A 23,943-nucleotide genomic window follows, 5' to 3' on the forward strand; every position below is an offset into this window, starting at 1 on the left:
AGTTTGAGCTAATTTACACCATGCTCAAAAAAAAAAAAAAAAAATGCCGAGCGATCTGGCGCGGGGAGCGGGGAGCGCTCGATTCAAGGTGAGCGGGGAGCGAGCGGAGAGCGACTTGGGGGCGGGGTCAACATGAACGATTAGCGGAGCGGACCAAGCTTTAAAGAGCGAAGAGCGGATTTCTCGGCCGCGCCGATCCGCTCACGTGGCCTGATCGGCACCAACACCACCCTCACCAGATCCGGACCCATCACACTCACCATCAATGACTCCACCATCACCCCCTCCCCCCTAGTCCGCAACCTCAGTGTCATCCTCGACCCCACCCTCTCATTTGACCCCCATGTCCGCTCCATTGTCAAAACTTCATATTTTCACCTCCGCAACGCAACATTGCCAAAATCCGTCACTGCCTCTCCCCCCCTGCTGCTGAATCCCTCATACACGCCTTCATCTCCTCCCGCCTGGACTACTGTAACTCCCTCCTCACTGGCATCACCTCCCGCTCCCTCCATAAACTGCATATGGTCCAAAACTCAGCCGCTCGCCTCCTCACTAACACCCGGTCCCGCGAACACATCACTCCTGTCCTCCACTCCCTCCACTGGCTCCCGATCAAGGAACGCATTAACATTACTCCTCACCTTCAAAGCCCTCCATAGCCTGCCCCCCCCCCCCCCCCCCCCCTACCTGACTGACCTCCTTCTCCCCTACCGCCCCACCCGTTCCCTCCGGTCCTCTTCCACTCTTTCCCTCACTGTCCCGTCATCCAAACTCAAAAGTTTCGGTGACCGGGCATTCTCACGAGCTGCACCCCGACTCTGGAACTCCCTCCCTCAGACCATCAGAGACTCTCCCTCACTCTCCACCTTCAAATCCAGACTCAAAACCTACCTGTTCTCCCAAGCATTCAACCTTCCTTACCCATAACCACCCTCCTCCAACTCGCCACCATTTCCCCCTGCCCCACGTTCTCTCCGCTCCTGCCCCCCCCCCCACCCCCCTTGGTCTTCCCTTACTCTCCTCCCGACTGTCTCCCCTACTCACTCCCCCATTTGTTATCCGTTATTCCTGGTTTTATGTGTCCTGTGTTTTCTTATTGTCCTCCGTTTCCCTCTGGTTTTGTTTCTTTGTTTTCTTTGTTTTCTTTTTATGCCTATTGTCAGCGACTTTGGATCCTTGAAAAGCGCTATACAAAATAAATGAATTATTATTATTATTAAAACCCCTCCCTACCTCTCCCAAACCGTTCCTACAATTTTTTTTTATGTTGCATGATCATGTACATTTATTTTGTATAATTTTTTTTACATTTAAATTTAAATATCAACATTATCTGGCAATCCTCAGTAAATAATATCAAACTCATGTCATCTGGTCACACACACACACACACACACACACACACACACACACACACACACACACACACACACACACACACACACACACACACACACACACACACACACACACACAATGAATGACTAGGATGCCAAGCTTGTTAGAAGCATTGGAATTTACACTGCACATAGAAACAGCATGGAAAAAAAAGCTGGGACTGATTTAGTTCGCAAAATGTGACCAAAGCACTTTGGAGCTATGCTATATGTCTTCACACACTGTTTGTCACGTTTCACAAGCTGTTGTTGTTGGGCATATACGTAGCTACTTTGGGCTACTTCTGATTGGTGAGCAATGAGATCACAGCACTTCTGATTGGTAAGCATGACTGGCACGCAAGAAAAAAACTTGAATCAAACTCGCTGTATAATGTATCCCAAATCGCAGGCTTTGCGATTTGCTAAAAGGCGACTGTCGTAAGACCAAAACACACTGCAGTTTTAATTATTTTACATGACCATTTTCATTTTGTTACCCGCCACGTGGCGGACAGACCTCTCAGTGTCACTCGCCAAACCTAAAAGATGCCTGCCATTGGTGGGTGGCGGGCTCTAATTTCATGCCCTGCCTGGGGATAGAAGCTCCTTCTGAGTCACTCTGCCATGGGACTCCGGTAGCACTTGCCTGACCGGAGTTCAAAGAGGCAGTTGTTTGGGTGGTTGTTTGGGTGGTCTTTGATTATTCTTTGATTATTCTCTTAGCCTTGGCCCTGCAACACTTGTTATAAATGTCCTGGAGAGTGGGAAACCCACCTCCAATTGTGCGTTCGGCTGAACGGGCCGCGTCTATGCCTTCTACAACGCTGTTCGGTTTCCGGGTTCCTCTGATTGGCCACTAAGCCCACGTGACCATACGCTAGCACGCCCCCCTTATCGCCGCCAGTTATCGCGTATGCGCATGAGCCGCGACAAGCGCCTCACGCCTCACGCCTTCTCATATTTGCGAATGCATATCTTAAATTATGGCTATGTGTCTAATATGGCCGTCGCTTATCAATGACTTGTTTTGTTTACATCAGGGTGAACGCTGTTGCATTCGCAAATATGAGAGCCAGCAATACGCAGCTCCAGTTAACCTAATTTATACCGTAATGAATCATTAAAAAAATATACCGTTAACTGGAATATGTTGTTTCTTTACACATATGTTGGATTATGTAATTGGTTTGTCATGACAAACCAATAAAAAATCGGTACTTTACATCAGGGTGAACGCTGTTACGCTGCCACCACCCACTTCAATGACAGAGCTCTCATATTTGCGAATGCATAAACTATATCTTAAATTATGGCTATGTGTCTAATATGGCCGTCGCTTATCAATGACTTGTTTTGTTTACATCAGGGTGAACGCTGTTGCGCGCCACCACCCACTTCAATGACATAGCTCTCATATTTGCGAATTCATAAATTATATCTTAAATTATGGCTATGTGTGTAATATGGCCGTCGCTTATCAATTGACAGAGCTCTCATATTTGCGAATGCAACAGCATTCACCCTGATGTAAACAAAACAAGTCATTGATAAGCGACGGCCATATTAGACACATAGCCATAATTTAAGATATAGTTTATGCATTCGCAAATATGAGAGCTCTGTCATTGAAGTGGGTGGTGGCGCGCAGCAGCGTTCACTCTGATGTAAAGTAGCGATTTTTTATTGGTTTGTCATGACAAACCAATTACATAATCCAACATGTAAAGAAACAACATATTCCAGTTAACGGTATATTTTTTTAATGATTCATTACGGTATGAATTAGGTTAACTGGAGCTGCGTATTGCTGGCTCTCATATTTGTGAATGCAACAGCGTTCACCCTGATGTAAACAAAACAAGTAATTGATAAGCGACGGCCATATTAGACACATAGCCATAATTTAAGATATAGTTTATGCATTCGCAAATATGAGAGCTCTGTCATTGAAGGTGCTTGTCGCGGCTCATGCGCATGTGCGGGTGTACGCGATAACTGGCGGCGATAAGGGGGGCGTGCTAGCGTAGGGTCACGTGGGCTTAGTGGCCAATCAGAGGAACCCGAAAACCGAACAGCGTTGTAGAAGGCATAGACGTGAACGGGCCACTCTCTGTAGTCTGCTGCAGTCTTGTGCTGTGCTATTCCCAAACCAGGAGGTGATGTTACCAGTCAGGATGCTCTTTATTGTGCACGATTAGAAGTTATTGAGGCTCTTCTGATTCACTTTGAACTTCCTTAGGCGCTTAAGAAAGTAGAGGCGTTGCCGTGCCTTCTTCACTACACTGTCAATGTGTGTGGTCCATGTCAAGTCCTCGGATATGTGGACTCCGAGGTACTTAAATCTGTTCAGTCTCTGGACCGGTGCCCCGTCGATGATGAGGGGGCTTTAGTCCCTGGTTCCCGACCTCCTAAAGTCCACAATCATCTATTTTGTTTTGCTGACGTTCAGCGATAGGCTGCTCTCCCGACACCACCACGCCAGGTCCTCTACCTAGTGATGCACGATATATCGGCCGCCGATATAATATCGGCCGATATGGCCGTTTTTTTACACATCGGTATCGGTCCGATATCAAGATAGAGCCGATATTAAAAAAAATATATATATATATCTTTTTTTTTATCTTTTTTTTTTCTTTTTACATGTTTTTGCCTTAAATAGTTTCAAAATATCAGTCATTTCTGAAAATAAGTTACAAAAGTAAAAACATTATGCGTTTTGGAAAATAGCTCTTTATTTGATTATCATAAAAAAGTGTTTTCTATACAGAGATATCGACATCGGTAAATATCGGTATCGGCCAGAACAGCAATATTAATATCGGTTATCGGTATCGGCCACAATTTTCACATCGGTGCATCACTACCTCTACCTCTTCCAGGTAGGCCCTCTCTCGTCGTTTGCAGAGATCAGGCCCACCACTACTGTGTCGTCAGCAAACTTGATAATTGTGTTGTTGTTCCGCTGTGCCACACAGCCATGTGTGTACAGCGAGTATAAGAGGGGGCTCAGAACACGGGGGCCCCTGTGTTGAGAGTGATGCATGAGGAGGTGCAGTTGCCTGCTATCACCACCTGGGGTCTTCCTGTCAGGAAGTCCAAGACCCACTGACAGAGGTCATAGTTCAAGCCCAGGTCCCTGAGCTTGGCTATGAGTTTGGAGGGGACTATGGTATTGAATGCTGAGCTGTAGTCGATGAATAGCATTCTCACATAGTTCCCCTGCCTTTTGGCAGGTGTGATGCTGCTGTGTGCAGCACATGGGCTATGGCGTCCTCCGTGGACCTGTTGGGGCGATATGCAAATTGCAGGGGGTCCAAGGTGTTGGGGAGGGTGGGAACAGATGTAGCCCTTCACTACAGTATCTTCTCAAAGCACTTCATGGCTATGTAGGTGATAGCTAGTAGTAGTAGTAGTAGTAGTAGTAGTAGTAGTAGTAGTAGTAGTAGTAGTAGTAGTAGTAGTAGTAGTAGTAGTAATAGTAATAGTAGTTGTTCTGAAGGGCCAGATTAACACTGAGAATCTACGTTTATTATTTTATATAACTTGTATATTATTTATATATATAAGCTATATACCTTTAAGCCTCCGTTTGAATCATAGCATTATTCGCTTTCCTCATTGGACACTGCCCTTGGCATTGACGGCGCCAACAGTCGTGCCCCCCAGACAAGTTCAAAGACGAGTCCGGACAAGTTGAGACATGCCCTTGGCCAGCGCATTGATTCAGGACAAGAGATTCGGTTGCGCTCTAGAAATCACTCTGAGTATATATTGTAGAAGGCGCAAGCAGCCGCAGTGAAGTGAAAACCTAAACACGTGAAGTGCGAAGTGAACAAGTGAAAGTGTGAATCTAATGTAGTGTGCAGCAGTAACGAGAAGCGCGTGAACCTTAGCAAGTGTGTGCGAACTTAACGTAATTAGTATCAGAACACGAGGTGAACCTAACAGCAGAACGATTGGACATGTGAGCAGTGGAACCTACCGGCGGTGTATCGTTACGGATAGCTAGTAGCTCCTTAGATACGACCTTGATATTGTAGAACCATTGTTGGTGTATTATAGTGAATTGTGTAAACGTAGTACCGTGGAGAAGAGCATCGTTAATACCATTGGCGTTTGGATTTAACTACACCTGAAGATCTGCATCGGGCTAGCTTCGAGGACGAAGCTAGCTAGCTATCATCACTGCCGTCGGGCATTGGATTAAGAGCTATTACCCTGCTATCGAGCACTTGGATTACAAAGATTGGATCCGTATGAGACCCCCTTTTCTTCAGTGACCAGCAGGAGTATCCGACTATTCTTCAATTCCTCTGGAGCTTACCACTCCGTGGGGGAAATCACCAGTCTCCAGCTATACCCTCGTTTGCCCTGTATCGCCATCTCACTCCATGCAGCGTTCCGGTCGAGTATTATTAACCTAGGAATTATTCATTCCCACTGACTTTGATACTCTGACATTCTACTATCATTCGCCATAAAAGAGCAACGTACTAATTTTCAGTTGTATATTTGATATTGCTAATAAAATACTGTAAACGTTATCTCTTTGTCCCCGTGCCGTCTATTGAGTGTCTGCCATATTTAACTGTACTGTCTGGCAAGTAATAATAATATTTAGTAGTGGTTTAATCTAAACAATCTTTAATACAGTCAGGGTTTTGTAACCCCTCAGTTACAGTAGTAGTAGTAGTAGTAGTAGTAGTAGTAGTAGTAGTAGTAGTAGTAGTAGTAGTAGTAGTAGTAGTAGTTTATTCAGTCATCTCACACAATACAATATACACCATCATTTAACAATATTTGATTTTACAGTGACTGAAAAGGTACAGACTGAAGCATATTGCTTATATATGCCTGTCCTATATTCTTAACAAAAATTAAGACTCAAACAGTATTCTAAAAGAAAATAGCAAAAAACAGTATTATTCACCCTTGCAGTTTTCAAAAATAGCTTTACAAACCATTTTCTTAAAAACCAAAAGCAAATTACTCATTCTTAACTGTATATCAGCATTGTTCCACAAGTTAACCCCACATAATAGAAATACACCTCCTTTTAATCCCTTTCTTAGCTTTTTGAACAGTAAATTTACAAATATCGCTCAAATCATATTTTCTTTCATGTATTGAAAAAAACCTTTGCACCCCGTCTGGGAGTAACTTTGCTTTAGCTCTGTACATTATTTGCATAGTTTTATAATAGACCAAATCATTAAATTTCATAATATGAGACTTTATAAACAATGGATTTGTGTGTTCATAGTAACCAGCCTTGAAAAGGTTCCGAATGGCCCGCTTTTGCAGTAAGGGTGCTTTCACACCAGAGCTGTTTGGTCCGGACTATCGGACCAGAGTTCGTTTTCTCGGATAGTCCGCTTTTTTTGGGGTGGTGTGAATGCTCAGTCGAACTCTGGTGCGGACCAAAAATGAGAACTCTGGTCCACCTGAAAACGTAGGTCTCGGTTCGCTTCATCGGACCAAATGCGGACCAAATATAGGAAGTGACCTGACAAACTGTGCATCTTGGGTAGAAGGAAAAAAACAAACATTCGCATTCACTGCAAAACAGGCATGCGGTAAAGGGTAAACATGTCTCGTGGACAGATGTGGACGAATGACGAGGTGAAAGCCCTGATAGACATATGGGCAGAAGACCAAATTAAACAGCTACTTGTGGGCACTCATAAAAACAGCGCGGCGTACAAGTTGTTTAGCGAGAGAATGGTGGTAATGGGCTTCAATGGATCAATGCCACGTCAAAATAAAATAAAAAAAAATTCGTCAGCAATATATTAATAAATAAGCAGAGAATTAAATTAGATGTCCATAACATTTGTTTTTAATTAGCATAGCCTAAATAAATATGAATTCAAGAAGTTAAATACTGAATTAACGACACATATTTATTAACAGGCTGAAACTTAAAACGAATAACAGACTGAAAAAACCATTAGACTATTTAATATAGGCTAAACAGTGCGTAAAATGTAGGCTAAGCGTGAAAGGCAACTTTGGCTATAGCCTTCTAAAACTATTAAAGAAGTTAAAAACGAATAACAGGCTGAAAAAACAATTAGACTATTTAATATAGGCTAAACACAGTGCATAAAATATAGGCTAAGCATAAAACGCAACTTTGGCTATAGCCTTCTAAAACTATTAAAGAAGTTCAAACGAATAACAGGCTGAAAAAACAATTAGCCTATTTAAAGTCCGTGACTTGCTTCGAAAAAGTAGGAGTTCGGGGCACGAGAAAGACAAGTTCCCTTGGTATGATGACCTGGCTGGACGTTATACTTGGCACAACAAGACCCACATCCTGCCCAAAACATATCGTTGAGTCTTTCAAAGATGAGACCCTCACAGTCACACACACACACACGCGTGCGCGCACACACGTTAGGGCTCGCAGTCACGCACACACATTTCCACTCTCTATTGTGTCCAATAGACAAGCGCTTTTTTCGACCGTGTGACATTGTTCAGAAAGTTTGGTGCACTTGACAAATTGCAATGTGAATGCAGACGAACCAAATGAAGAATGCAACAATGTTGCAACTTCACCCCCGAGTCCGCACAGAGTCCGCACCGAGTCCACCAAAACTATATGTGAAAGCGCCCTAAGACTATTGGATTTACTGTCTTTTTAAATGTCAACCCCCATACTTCCACACAGTAAGATATGTAAGGAAGTATAAGTGAGCAGTAAATGATGTGCAAGGCTTTGTAGTTTAATATATCCTTACATTTATACAATATTGCTACTGACTTAGATATTTTTCCTTGAATATAGTTAACATGTTGTTTCCATGTTAATTTCTGGTCAATAACTACCCCTAGAAATTTTATCTCAAACAATTTCTATTTTTACATCACATATTTTTTACTCGATGTCCTCCTCTATTTCTTTTCGATTACCAAAAACCATAAATTTCGTTTTCAGGACATTCTCAAAACTTGGTTTGATGTTAATAAATTGTCTCTCAATATTAAAGGAAAACTCCAACATTTTGGGAAATTAGCTTATTTGCCATCTACCCTGGAGTTAGACAAGAAGATACATACCTTTTTCTTCTCTGTGCATGCAGTAGGAGTAGGAAGACGTTGGAAACTAGGCTAATGGAGGAACCTACTTCCAGTGACTGACGCTAAGCTAGGCTAACGGTGCGCGTCTTCCTACTCCTACTGCATGTACAGAGAAGAAAAAAGGTATGTATCTATCTTCTTGTCTAACTCCAGATGGCAAATAAACAAATTTCCCAAAATGTTGGAGTTTTCCTTTAATATTGAGAGACAATTTATTAACATCAAACCAAGTTTTGAGAATGTCAAGCTCTCTTTCAATATCAAACAAAAGTTCCCTTAAATTACTTCCTGAGCAATATACATTTGTATCATCTGCAAAAATAACAAACTTTAACAGTTCAGCAACATTGCACATATCATTAATATAAAGTATAAAAGGTTTTGGATCCCTGGGGTACTCGACAGGTGACCTTCCTAAATCCTGACAGTGTCATTAATTTGCACATATTTCTGTCTGTTTTCCAAGTAGCTCTTCAGCCATACTTCATACTTCTCCAGTTTTCTCACTAATATGCTGTGATCTATTGTATCAAAAGCCTTCTGTAGGTCAATATAAATACCAATAGAACACTTGTCATTGTCAACTGCTTTAGTTATTTCTTCTACTATCTCCATCACTGCATATGTAGTAGTTCTATTTTCCCTAAACTCATACTGGTGTTCACTCAGTATTTTGTATTTGCCAATGAAAAGATCCAGTTGTTTCACAAATAATTTCTCAAATATTTTAGAAAATTGAGGTAGAGTGCGATAGTCGTTGAGGCAAGCGGGCGTGGATTTTTTGGGTAGAGGGATAATGGTGGACTTTTTCAGACAGGTGGGGATGACATACTGTTCTAAGGACAGGTTGAATAAATCAGTGAATACCGGGGCCAGTTGGTCGGCACAGACTTTTAAGACGTGGCCGGGGATACCGTCCAGTTCTGCCTTCCTGATATTCAACGTGCTCCTTCTATCAGCCAAGTCTGTGTGTAGTGGAAGGGGGGGTTGTCCATGATGACATGGAGCTTAGCAAGACTCCTCCTCTCTGACATCACCGCTAGAGAGTCCAGCTCCACCCCTACCACATTACTGGCCTTCCTGACCAGCTTTTCCAGCCTCAGTCCGCTGCCCCATAATTGCATACATAATTATATACATAATTGCAACATATGTTTGTAAACATACAGTACACAGTCACACTCATACAGGTTGGGCTGGTAGGTACATTGAATACCCAGGCACACCGTTATCAACAATATACACAAATCAAAAACCCATACATACTAGTTCAGTGCCTAGTTTGCATGGCCATTGGGAACTCATTCCCATCCCCAATGGTGCTTGCAGTGCCTTGTTCAAAACGTGCCGGTCTGGAGCATGTGCCCATGCGTAACGCGTGCCAGTTCGGAACGGGCAGATTGCTTGGCCCCGGGAACGGCTGCTTGCAGCGTTATCGAGACTTGCAATATTGCTGCTTGCAGCGTTGTCGAGAGCATCAAATCGACTTCACATTCGGCACTGCACTTACTTGGGTCCTTGGCAATAGACCCACCAAGTGTGAAGTCGTTCGGATGAATAGTTCTCAAGATATGCAAAGGACAGACAAGCGCATTATGGCTATTTAAACGTATCTATTTAAACTTATGATGCTGCTATAGTGCCACCTATTGGCCAAATGGCATCAGACATCATAACTACATGTCCACCAAATGTGGTTGCAATAGCACAAAGCGTTCAGGAGATATAATATTTTTTGTAATATAAGCCCTGCCCACATCATTTGAGCAAGCTTTGAGGGCCAGCTATTGTGAAACTGTATGGAGTAGCGAAAAAACCCATTTTAAAAAACATTTGTGTGAGATTTACGGTTCAAACGTTACAGGCCAAAACATACTGTTCATTGTTATAGCGCCACCATCTGGCCAAGTGGTTATCGGTATCGGCCACAATTTTCACATCGGTGCATCACTAGTGATTGGAGTAAACAATAAGGCCCAACCCCACCTTTTTTTAAGGGTATTATATATATTTTTTTCTGTGATTTTTCTCCCCATCCCAATTTACCTCTTGTGCCAATTCTCCCTCCCCTGTCCTGATCGTTGCTCGCATATGCCCCCCACTGGCCGGTTGTAGGGAGGATAGAAGCCTTGCATCACATGTCCCCTCCGATACATGTGGAGGCAGCCTGTCGCATCTTTTCACCTGCCAGCGCGGAATCTCATTTGGACGAGGAGTAACGTGTAGGAGGCTCACACTGCCCCCGCTATTTTCCTGACTTTGCTGTGCAGGCGCCCCAACCGACCTGTAGGAGTCGCTGTTCACAACGACCAGACTACCACCCTTCGACTTCCCACCCGCTACCTCTGCCAATTGAGTTAGTATGACGGCCGGTCCAAGCCGGAGGCAACGGCGACAGCCGGATTCGAACCCGGTGTCTCTTGCGTTGGTGACCAGCGCAATGTCCGCTGCGCCACCCAGTCGCCCTTTACGGGTATTATCTTGTTATGTTTGCCGTTTCATTCTATTGATCTTTTTTTGTTGGTAGAATTTAGTTTCTGAGAGTTACAATTCAAGAGTTACATGCCAAAACATAAAGTTCACCATATTCAAAACCACACTCCCCTGGGTCCTCGGCAATACACCAGCCGAGTGTGAAGTCGATCGGGTGAGCGGTTCTTGAGATAATGCAAAGGACAGACACGCACTATAGCACCACCATATGGCCAAATGGCACACAATGAGACTGGACTCCCCTGGGTTCTCAGCAATACACCCACCAAGCGTGAAGCCGATCGGATGAATGGTTCTCAAGATATGTGAAGGACAAACAGACAGGTAGACAGATATTCTTCCCCAACTCAATCCAACGATTGTTCCCTGCAACAGCACCATCATCCAGGGACAAAACATTTATATGCAAATATATGGAGCACATCTCTCAGCCCTACATACATGTATACTGCACTCTGCAAGCATGTATTTAGATATACACCTTGTACCTTTAATGCTTGTACATACTATGAATGAGCACTTTGGTTACACCTGCGATTTCTACCTTTGGAGGTAGAGTGATCGTCTGGCAAAGGGACGGTTCCCGGTTCTATTCCAGCTCCTCCTGGCAGTGTGTCCTTGAGCAAGACACTTAACCCCTACCTCTCAGTGAACATGAACAGGTTGGCACCATGCATGGTTGCCTCTGCCACCGGTGTGTGAATGTGTGAGTGACTGGGTAAGGCATATGTTGTAAAGTGCTTTGAATAAAAGTGCTATATAAAATGCAGCCCATTTACCATTTAAACGACTTCTTATCCCACCCAAGCCTTGACCCTCACTTAAACCCCAACAAGGACCAATTTATTACACTTTCCGAATGATCTTTGATTTTGGGTGATGAAGTGTGTCCATGAAGTTCTATTTTGTATGTTTGAGTGCTGTGTTCTGGCAGATAAATGTTCAAGTTAGATATCTAGATATTGCTCAAATATCCCCATAGTGTGGTGGTTTCTAGCGGCAGGCAATCATCCTCTTGGAGCCTCCTATCCCGCACTGTGAGCTCCATAGAAGAAGTATCATTGAGCAGCAGCACAAACTGTGCATAGGGGATGGCTCGCCTCATGCGAGCAGATAGGACTTGTGAGATATTAAACCTTTGGTCTGGCATTTGGAAAAAATTTTATGGAGTGGATGGGCATCGAAATTAGAATTCCATGGAACCCCATAAGTCTTCATGGCCGAGCGCAATTTGAGAAAGAAAATAAAAGGTTTATCTGAGACTGTAAGAATTCTGTATATCCTTGAATGCACAGAGGCCCCTACAATCACATACAGTAGATCATGTGTGAATGCCTTTGTCACTCCACTGGGAAAAAGTTATTGGTTTTCCTCCAACCAAAATACAGTGTTTGTGAAATATTGGTAATAAAGTGTGCCATTTGCCTGAGAGTTTAGTGAATGTTTCTAATTTGTGCCATGTTATTTGTATTTTTGTATTTATTTATTAACACAATTAAACAAAAGTAAAAAAAAAAAATACATAATAAGTTATAACCATATTGTGAAGGAGAAGTTAGACGCCTAGAGGCTTATCGAGAACTTCCCCTGTTTTGTAAAATCAAACATACAAAAATACAAAAATATACATGTTATAGGACCCAGGGGAGTGTGGTTATTCATTTTTTAAGATATGATATTAATGCGGCCGGCTAGCGCAGCGGACTAAGCGTCTGCCTACCACCACAAGAGACACTGGTATCGAATCCAGATGTCAGCGGTACCTCCGGCTTGGTCGGTCGTCCATACTGATACAATTGGCAGTGTCAGCGGGTGGGAAGCCGGTGGGGTGTATCCTGGTCGTTGTAAACAGCGACTCCTACAGGTCGGTCAGGGTGCCTGCACAGCGAGGGAGGCAACTGGGGAGGGTAGTGTGATCCTCCCACGCGTTACACCTCCCCAGTGAGAGTCCTCGCTGTCAGGTGAAAAGAAGCGGCTGGCTGTCTCCACATGTGTCGGAGGAAGCATGTGATAGACTTCAGGGCTCCCTAGACCTGCAAGTGGGGGGGTGGGGGGGGGGGGGGGGGGGGCAAATGCGCGCAACGACCAGGAAGGGGAGGGGGGAATCGGCATAACGACTCAATTGGGATGGGAGAAAAATACAGAAAAAGGGAGGAGAAAAAGTAGAGCAAAAAACAAATATGATATTAATGTGTCAGTGTTTTTGCAGGGATGTTGGAATAAATGAAATATTCACCAAAATGTTCCTCAATGGAGCGCAAAGCAGTACACCTATCTGGGTTACGCCACACTCTTACTGGGCTTAAGACAAAACACCAGGAGTACCATTCACAAGGGAGGGCAAGCCCTCCAGCATATCTTTGTAGAGTTCAGTTCAGTTCAGTTCAGAGTTTTTATTTGCCACATGGAATCATACAATCGGAGTTTCTTCATTACACAATCATAAATAACATTCCATGGACAAAAGGAGCAGGAAGAAGAATAAATCTTATAGTTACCTGCCCCTTATTCCTAAACTAAAGAAGTATTTACTTAATGGTCGGCGTACAACCTAATTTACACAAATAATCATTTATACCATTATACAAGAAACTCACAATCCACAGTTAAACAAGAAAAAAATTAAATAATAATAATAAATCCACAGTTAAACAAGAAAAAAAATTAAATAATAATAATAATAATAATAATAATAATAATAATAATAATAATAATAATAATAATAATAATAATAATAATAATAATAATAATAATAATAATAATAATAATAATAAAGAATAAAAGAAAGAGAGAAAAAAAAGAAAAAAAAAAGATCTCACTATTCAGATCACATTTGATTTTCATACTGACTAAATATTTTTTATAATTCCACAACGTTACACCAATAACTGAAGGACACATCTGTTTAAGTGTGGTACGTGCAAACTGATGTTTAAAATTGTATTTTCTCCTACTAAACTCACTTTCTAAATGAAAAAGATTTTGTAGTTTTTCTGGCAGTGTATTATTTCTTGCCCTAAACATAATTAACATTGTTTGAAACTTAACCATGTCTTCAAGTTTAATTATTCTAGATTTAATAAATAATGTATTTGTGTGTTCTCGATAACTCACTTTATGTGTGATTCTTATGGCCCTCTTTTGTAGTATATATAATAGTTTTATATTGGTCACATAAGTATTCCCCCATACTTCAACACAATAACTGATATAAGGTGAGATGAGTGAACAGTAGAATAGAGGTTTTGATATGTGCTCATAGAAATTGTATTATAGATCAAATCTCAGGAAGGAGCAAGTGGAACCATAGCGCTGATAATGTATCCTAGGGAGAAAGTCTTTTAAATTATTGATAATCAAGCTTGAAAATAGTCTAGAGTCTATAATGAAGTCTAAAAAGGGAAACATTTAAACTCCTAGATGTCTGAAGTTTTGGACAACAGGAACTATTATTATTCATAATAATAATAATAATAATAATAATAATAATAATAATAATAATAATAATAATAATAATAATAATAATAATAATAATAATAATAATAATAATAATAGATGATACTTATATAGTGATGTTCTAGAACTCAAAGTCACTTTACACTAAGGGGGATGGTCAAGGCCAGATTAAGACTTCAGAGGCCCCTGGGCCAGATTCTCGTGGAGGCCCCCCCACACCCACATACACGTGCACGCACGCACAGTGGCGTTTTTATATGTCACTTTAAAAAATATATAGAATATTTAGAAGTGGTGGGCTCTGAGGGCCAAGCTAAAAGGACTTTGATCACCCCGGCCCACTTTGACAACCTAGGATGGCTTAGAGTAGACGACAGAGTACAGCAACTTGCAATGGGCCTGGTCTACAAGATACACTACATGACCAAGGTACCCATGTACATGTCAAAATACTTCCCAAAGGTCAGTGAATACCACAATCACAACACCAGAGGGAGCTCCACAAATCATGTTAAACCCAGATTCGGCTCAAACAAGGGACTAAACACGTTTCGCAATTATGCCACATCAATGTGGAACGCCCTACCCAAAGCTGTAAAGGAATGTGAATCACTACCCACTTTCAAAAACACTCTCAAAGAACACCTACGGGAGACTGCAATTAGAAACTGGCCCCTGTAAATGTCCTAACACAACCCCCTCCAATGTACAGTAAATTACCAAGTATGGTTTTGTCAATATTCCAATGTACAGTTTTGCTTGTACAGTTGTACAGTGTCCCCCACCCACCCACCCCTCCCACCCACCGAACCACCTCCAATGTACAGTCCCCCCACCCCCCCCAACCCCACCCCACCTACCCAACCTCCTCCAATGTACAGTTTCTACGTCAGATGTATATACTCTCTTTTCTGGACTCTTTTCGTATCACAAACAGTACTGTATTTGCAAATCTGTTACAGTGTATGTCATAAATGTATAGATGTAGCAGTACTGTCTATCTGTATGTCATGTATGTTATGATGAATTGAAAATGGGGGACCCTGATGTAAACAAGATGAAAGTCTGTCTCTGGTCTGCATCCCCTTAACAATTATTGAGCTGTACTGTACTGTACTGTACTGTACCCATTCTACAATCTGTTAATAAAGTTTTCAATCAATCAATCAAGAAGAGAAAAGAAACACATCATGTTTAGATGGGGGGATGGCGCCATCCTCAGGAAGAAAAAAAACATGCACACACTTTGGAGACAAGAATATAATATTAGAATAGTAAGCTTACTTTTACGTGAATGTCGATTTAAATTATAATTAGGGAAGGGAGGGGGTTGAAATGTGTTTTTGTCCTGTGTTACTGTCTGTGAATGAATGAATTAATGTAAATTGTATTTAACAGATTGCAGAATGGGTACAAATAATACAGTACGGCTCAATACACACAATTGTTAAGGGGATGCAGACCAGAGAAAGACGTTTGTCTTGTTTACATGAGGGTCCCCCATTTTCAATTCATAGTGACATGTATGACATGCACAACATATATGACATCATGACATTTATGGCATAGGGACATACATGACATACAGGTCAAATCAAATCAAATTTATTTATAAGGCCCAACAACACACGTTAATGTCCCCATGGGCCGTACATGTCTTCTTTAAACAAGTCAAGAAGAAAACATAACAATAAGTCAAGAACAGAACAAGAACACAATAAGGTCCAACAAATTTAAAATAAATGCAAATAAATGAAAGAATGCAAGCACTCCCAGACATACCCCACGCGAAGGTAAGGAAAAACTCACAAAAATCTAACAATAGGGAAAAATGCTCCACAGGCAGTGTGGAGGAGAGAAACCTTAGAAGGGCCATTCAAGGGGGGATATCCCTTCTTAGATGTCGGTGATAGTAGTGTTGCAGACTAACAGTTGGTAAGCATGCACTCAAGTGTGTAGTGAAACACAGATGAGTGCATGCAATAGCAACTGAACATTTTGAAAGATTGAAGATAGAGCTGATAGCGAATCTATTTGAGGCACAGGGGCGGCGCAAAGAGGGTCGCGTCCTCCCCGTCTTAATCACGGGACATTCAACACTCCGGTCATTGCTCAGGGACAGCCGGAGACAGGGAGATAGGGGTATATAGTACTGTTACATTTGTGACATATATGATATGCAAATATACAGTACTGTTACCCATAGATCCTGACAGAGAGTATATACATATGATGGGGAGGAGACTGTACATTAGGAGGGGGTGGGTGGGTGGGAGAGAAATATACATACGGTGGGGAGAGAATATACATTACATACGGTGGGGAGGGGACTGTCTATTAGGTGGGGGTGGGGCTGTATGTATGTATGTATGTATGTATGTATGTATGTATGTATATATGTATATATGTATATATGTATGTATGTATGTATGTATGTATGTATGTATGTATGTATGTATGTATGTATGTATGTATAAAAGAAAAAAAAATACAATAGAAATATTGACTGACGTTTCTTAGGCGACTCTTTCGAAGTTGGTTAAGGTTAGAGTATGGAATCAGGGCTGGTGTTCTATCGCCCTGCTCTAAGACAAACTCTAACCTTAACCAACTTTGAAAGAGTGCCTAAGCTTAACCGGTGAAAGAAAGAGGCGTCACACGATTGGCGCTACCAGAAACATCAGTGGCCAATCAGAGCGCAGAACGCGGAACTGGAAATCCGTTGGTAAAAGTATTCAGGCGTCGGGGCTGGGATGTGGAGATGCAAGTTTTGACTTTTTATTGCTGTTTTTACCTCAAACGGAAAATCTCAAACTCTTATGAAGAGGAGAAAAAATACTCAAGATTAGCCACTTGCAGACGGCAGGGTGTGACGTACTGTATATTTTAGTTGATGAAATATTTTTGTTGACTAAATATTTTAGGTGATGAAATATGTTTTCATTTCAGTGTCACAGTATGACATCGATCTCCAAAATAAGAAAAAAAAATAAAAATAAAGTGTGGGGCCTCTAGTGACGAGGGGCCGCCAAAAAAATTTTAAAAAGAAAAAAAAAGAAAAAAAATATTTGGGGCCTCTAGTGACGAGGGGCCTAAAAAAATAAAATAAAAGTAAAAGAAATTATAATAATAATTTGGGGCCTCTAGTGACGAGGGGCCTCCAAAAGGCCTCGAGTGACGAGGGGCCTCCAAAAAAATTTAAAATTAAAGTTAAAAAAATAATAATACTAATTTGGGGCCTCTTGTGACGAGGGGCCTTCAAATTTATTTTAAATTAAAGTAAAAAAAATATAAAAAAAAATTTTGGGGCCTGTAGTGACGAGGGGCCTTTTTTTGGAGGCCCCTCATCACTAGTGGCCCACGGGCCGCGGCCCGGACGGCCCGGTCATTAATCCGGCCCTGGGGATAGTGAGACAAACAACAGACACACGTAACACAAACACAAGGATGGAGGGGGGGCTAAGTGAGGGCAGTGGAAAAGAGATGGGTCTTGAGGCAGGATTGAAAAACCGAGGGACTCAATATCAATACCCCCCATTGGCCCTACTACTTGGCCCTACCCCTCCATTTTGTGCGTTGCCACATAGGGCAGGGTGTCCCAATTATTTTGTGGATCAAGGGGTAGTATACCTGGCCCTCCAAATGGAGTGTTTTCAGATGCTGATTCGAAACAGGGGAAGAAGGCAGAACGTAAAGGACTTACGTTTCTGTAGTGTATGTATATTTGTATGTATATATATCACATATATATGATATCATATATAGCAGCATATTTGTTTTTTGCAGAATTTGGCATGACACCTTTCACAACACCTTTCTTCCCATTGAGGAAATACGCTAAATCACACCGTCAAGAACAAAATTATTGTTTTACAATAGGTATCTTTTGACAGCAGCGATGGTTATGTCAGTTTAACAATCGGATGAAACTAAACTGCTCAACAGGACGAACTGAGCAGTAACGTTCCTCATTCTATGTCTGTTTTCTCCGTGACCGGGGTCTTAACACTATCAGTGCCGGCCTTGTTTTTCCTTTTTACCCCCTTGAATGCCATCATCCACTTCAATGTTAGCGTTAAAAACGCATAATCTATGTTTTAAATTATGGCTATGTGTCTAATATGCCCGTCGCTTATCAATGACTTGTTTGCAGTCAACATTGTCGAAACTGATTGTTTTTTAATCGGTTCATATCCTTTTTATAGCATTTCGAAAAGCTATCGTTCTCTCGAAAATTTCCGGAAAATTTTAAGATTCCCTCATAAACAGCATTTATTGGAATATTCTCGAATACACTAGACACGTTGTCATTTGTCGGCCTATTTATGAATCGTTTTCAAATAAACGCTAAATTATCGATAGTATATGTGTACTTATGCACGCTATAGAAGCGGGCTGAAAAATCTATTCTCTCATTTCCTCAACATCACACACACACACACACACACACACACGCACACACACACACACACACACACACACACACACACACACACACACACACACACACGCACACACACGCACACACACACACGCACACACACACACACACACACACACACACACACATACACACACACGGCACATGCTGATATCTCAGTGAATATAGCTCTGATTATCCTAAAACTGGTAACATAGACTCCTTACCTTAGATCAGATGTTCTCCAAAAAGATTATTCCAATTCCTGATCGCCATTCCAAATATCGATCGCGTTTATTGATTGATTATTGGCTGCTGTAAATATATATTCCACGCTGCTTTCCAACCCGCGATCACTTCCCTCATCATCAGACGGCTTGCCAGCACAGTGGAGCCAGTTGGCTCCACCTCCACAGATCCAGCAGTATAATCGAATGGCCTGCAGTTACACAGGGATAGACGATAGGGGGCGGTATTTTCCCATCTGAGCTCCTAGAGGGTCTGCTGTACCAACGGGAGACTCGGTTGATGAAATATGAATTCAGATCGCTAATAAAAAAATCAAACTACAATACACGTCGTCGGCACTCAACGGGGGGCATGATAAGACGACAATACACGTGTACACAAGTGTTAAGGGCTCTAGTATACATGATTGACCAACTGCAATGCAACTGCAACACAACATGGGCTCTGCGACATCTGCAACCGTCGCAGAGTGGGTTGCAGAGGGTGTTGCGTACCTATCACAAAAATCTAACTAGCGACTGCAACACAACTGTTTGTGTTGATGTTACGTAGCATTGATTGGTCGGTTAGCGAATGGGGGCAGGGCTGTCATATAATATTGGTTCCTCACGATCCAAAAATAGCTAACTTAGCTAACGTTATCGATAGTTACATTGAATTTGATTGTTACATTTAATTTAACAAGAAAAGTGGAGCTGCAGGTGGAAGTCATAACAAGCCAAGCTTCTACATCATGCTGTCCTGGCTAGACGTGTTTATTAAACACCGGGAGGCTACTGTGATGAAATACACGATACGATACTAGCTAGAGATTAGCGTCACATAGCGGCCTTTTTCTGAAAACCCAAATAAGCTAACGTTAGCTAAGTAGCCAAGCACATAGACTGTTTCATAGCATACTCCTTCAGTTGATCATGACAAATCCTCTCCTACCTTGACGATTAAAAAGCCTCCATAATTTTGTAAACAGTATTCCTATGGCTGGTGTTGAGATTTTACGATGCCAGCTTGTGAGAATTTGTTGTAGCCAGCCAGCTAGCGTTGATGCTATGCAATGCTATCAACATTAGCTAATGTGGGCTAAGATCCAGTTATTCATGTCCCTAGATACATCTATCCATATCTTCTATTATCATGTCTTCATGTAAATCTCAGCCTGTGTAAATCTCAGCCTGTCTGTAGCCACCATAGTGGTCAAGATCTATTTTTTACCGGAAGGCCAGTGCATCTGTTGCTAAAAGTCACAGGCCCACAGACCAAGGACTGATGAGACGACGGTTTTGGCTGACCAGAGGAACTAATGTCAGGATCTGCAATATGTATAATATATATCAATCAATCCATTTATCTATTGTAAGAATGTATAGACAAATGTCTACAAATGTGTGTACCATTCAAATGTGTTATTATATTGTATTAAAACAAGCAAAGGCCTATGTGTTACCATGACCCCAGCTGTCCTTCTGAACCACCAGGAGACGGACTGTAATTCTAGATCCTTGCTAGTTTAACTGTTACCTTGTTAAGTCGTTTGTTAAGCCCTGAACCACGCTGCTAATTTGGAAGAGAGCCACCTCATTCGCTCAGAACACCAACCAGAAAAGTATAAATTTCAATGTGATGGAAGAAGTGGGACACACTCCTGCTGAGCCCAGAGCTAAGTAGAACCTGTGTCCACTCTCAGCTGTTTGTGTAAATACTCTGTAATATTGAATATTCACTCTGGAAATAAATATTTGATTGCTAAACCCTCTCCTCATCCTTCAAGGTAGAACGTGACACTAAATACAATGACAGTGGTATCCTGAGGTAATGTTAAATACAGACAACTTTTGATTACCAACAATACTAGCTAACATACCCAACTAACGTTAATGCCATTCAGAATTTATTAACATAGCTACAACACACGGTAACGTTAACATGCATCATTGTTTACAATGAACGGGTGGGGCTAGTCGAAAGGCCTGGACACATGGACAAGTTAAACAGCAATCAATTAATACAACAGGTAGTTTGAGCTGCACTGTCGTGCCTACGACCGCACCACAGGGATATTATATTATATATGGCTTTGACGAGCTCTCTCTCTCCTGCCGATTAAAATCAGCAGCTCTTCCTCCTCATCATCGATTGCCTGTAGCTGCATTTGCACAACGGCGTCCATCCCTGCTGCTAACTTAGCTAATGTTAACTTATCTAACGTTAGCTAACGTTAAAACAAACCTAAACTAACATTAAAACTAACCTAAACTGGGCACCCAAGTGGCGACCCATATAACTCGCTGCATCGCGAAGCGGCCGACCCGGGTTCGATTCCCGGACCCGGCGTCCTTTGCCGAATGCCTTCCCCCCGCTCTGTCTCCCGTTCTTCCTCTGTCTCTCTCTCTCTACCGGACTGCCCGGTAGTACAAACAAATACAAATCTACCAAAAACATAATACAAATAATAAAAATTAAAAATAACAAACTAACTTAACTAACAAACGTAACAAACTAACTAAATATAACTATATTACACTATATACAAGAACACAAGCAAAAACAAACATAAACACGGCTATTATATGGGTTGTTATCAATGGGTTGGTTGAGAAGGGAAATCGCCTCGGTTATGTTTCATCTAGGTCAGGGAACCTAGCTACATCTGGAGTGCTTGCAACATTGTTGCGTTGTCCATGTTGTGTCGCTGTTGCGTTCCTGTTGCTCGAGCATGTAGAGCCCTTTACAGTGCCAGTCCCCATGTCAAAACGTAGGAGAGACCCGTCCAGTTACGGAGAGCCACCAGCGTTTTGTAACGCAGGTGTTGCAGATATATTGAGGGAAAATGCACAATTGTATGGCTTTTTCACTCCTTTCTCTCCAGACGCACACTGTTCCAAAAATGTCAGTTCCACTACAATTCATGTAATTTCAGAATCAATACACTGTAAATAAAGTGCTGTGTTTGATACTGTACATACAAAAAAATTTAGGGCTGTCAGTTTATCGTGTTAATTAGATTAATTAATTACACAGCAAATTATCGCGTTATGAAAATTACCTCAACATGTATTACAAAAAAATACGTTTTTTTTTAAAAAGATATTTTTTTTTTTGAATCTCATTCATTCCATAGGTACGTAGAATACACATTTACAGACTTTTTTTTATATGCTCCATTTGCATGTTCTTGGTATCTGATTCTAGGGACATCTATGGATCTCAGGGAATGTATTCCCAGTGTCAGAAATACTGTCTGTTACTAGGCTTGAGTAAATTGTAATGAACCAAATGAGAATATCAATAAAAATAGTTTTTATCTTTGACTGTGAATAACCCTATGCTCAAATTGAACATACCTGAAAAATCTAAGCAAATTAATAGATGGAAGATGATTAAACAGAAGGTTTTGTAGATACAGTACTGAATTATGCCATCCGGACACATGCAATTTCAAATATGATTATAGAATATAGAATATCAGGCATAAAATGGTTATGCGATTAAAATGTGATTAATTATATTAATTCATTACAAATCCTGTAATTAATTAGATAATTTGTTTTAATCGCCTGACAGCACTACAATAAATACATAGGCCATTATTATTATTATTATTATTATTATTATGTAACTACGCTGTAGGTTACGTTTCTAGGCCCTGTAAAAAATTAAATAAGCTGATACGTACTCATATCACTACAGAAATATGTAAATCCTTTGGCAGGAGTTCATATGAGAGAGGGGTGGGTTGTGGGTAGGGATGTCCGATAGTGGCATTAAAATGTGATATCGGAAATGATCGGTATCGGTTTTCAAAAAATATATATATTTATTGAACCTTTATTTACCCAGGCAAGCAATTAAGAACAAATTCTGATTTAATTTATTGTCAAAAGTATGCATAATGTTGTGCTAATTCCACAACAAGAGATATGTAATGTTAATTACCTGAAATTATACGAGTATCGGTTGATATCGGTATAGGAAATTAAGAGTTGGACTATATCGGTATCGGTAAAAAAGCCAAAATCGAACATCCCTAGTTGTGGGGGGATTTGGTGTTGAGGTATATCTGAGTGTCGTCAGCATAACAGTGAAAGTCCAGGTTGAAATCTGACAGAATGGGAGGATGTAGATGATGAGAAGGAGTGGGCTGAGTACAGAATTTACAGGATGTAAGATAACCTCCCTATTCTTTCTTTAATATTACAGTCCAAAAAAGTAAATAGTACAGTGAGAACACACAAATGTATTTGTTTGTAATCGGACTCCCAACAGAGGGCCATATTCAAGGTTATATTATATTATTATATATTACATACGATAAATGGGAAAACAGGGGAGAGGGGGCTGCAAACCTGTTTTTTCAGCGGCAGAATGTGCATTCCTCAACATGGTTAATAACGGTTATTAATTTGCATTGTTTCTCTCTCTCTATCTCTCTTTCTCTCTCTATCTCTCTCTCTTTCTCTCTCTCCAGCTCTCGCTGTCTCAGCTGGCAGCTACTTCACGCTACCCAACCATCAGCCACTCCAGCGCCGTGTTGCCGTGGCAACAGTCGTTTCCCTCTCCTCTCCATCCCTCCCCGTTGGCATTGGCCCACCAGCTGTCACATGTCGTAAGAGTCCACCCCCGTACCCTCTCCCACACACACACACACACATGCATACATAATATACATACATACATACATACATACATACATACATACATACATACATACATACATACATACATACATACATACATACATACATAGGAACACAGACACGCACATATACATACAGAGATATAGAGAGATACATACATAATTAGGAACACAGCCTCACACATTATACTGTACATAAAGAGAGAAAAAGAGACATAGAG

General features: G+C 41.4%; 1 protein-coding gene across 1 annotated transcript in view; it reads left to right on the top strand.

The window, feature by feature from the left end:
• The window catches only part of nphp4 (nephronophthisis 4), a gene marked incomplete at both ends in the record, with an annotated part of 904,050 nt that overhangs the window by 491,289 nt on the left and 388,818 nt on the right, over window positions 1–23,943 (top strand). The window contains one exon of the mRNA XM_084333446.1: window positions 23,555–23,692. Within this exon, the coding sequence (XP_084189572.1) occupies window positions 23,555–23,692 (138 nt within the window). The remainder of the gene's footprint in view (window positions 1–23,554; window positions 23,693–23,943) is intronic.

The sequence above is a fragment of the Notolepis coatsorum genome, assembly GCF_963971535.1.
Source record: "Notolepis coatsorum genome assembly, chromosome: 17".
Lineage (NCBI taxonomy): Eukaryota > Metazoa > Chordata > Actinopteri > Aulopiformes > Paralepididae > Notolepis > Notolepis coatsorum.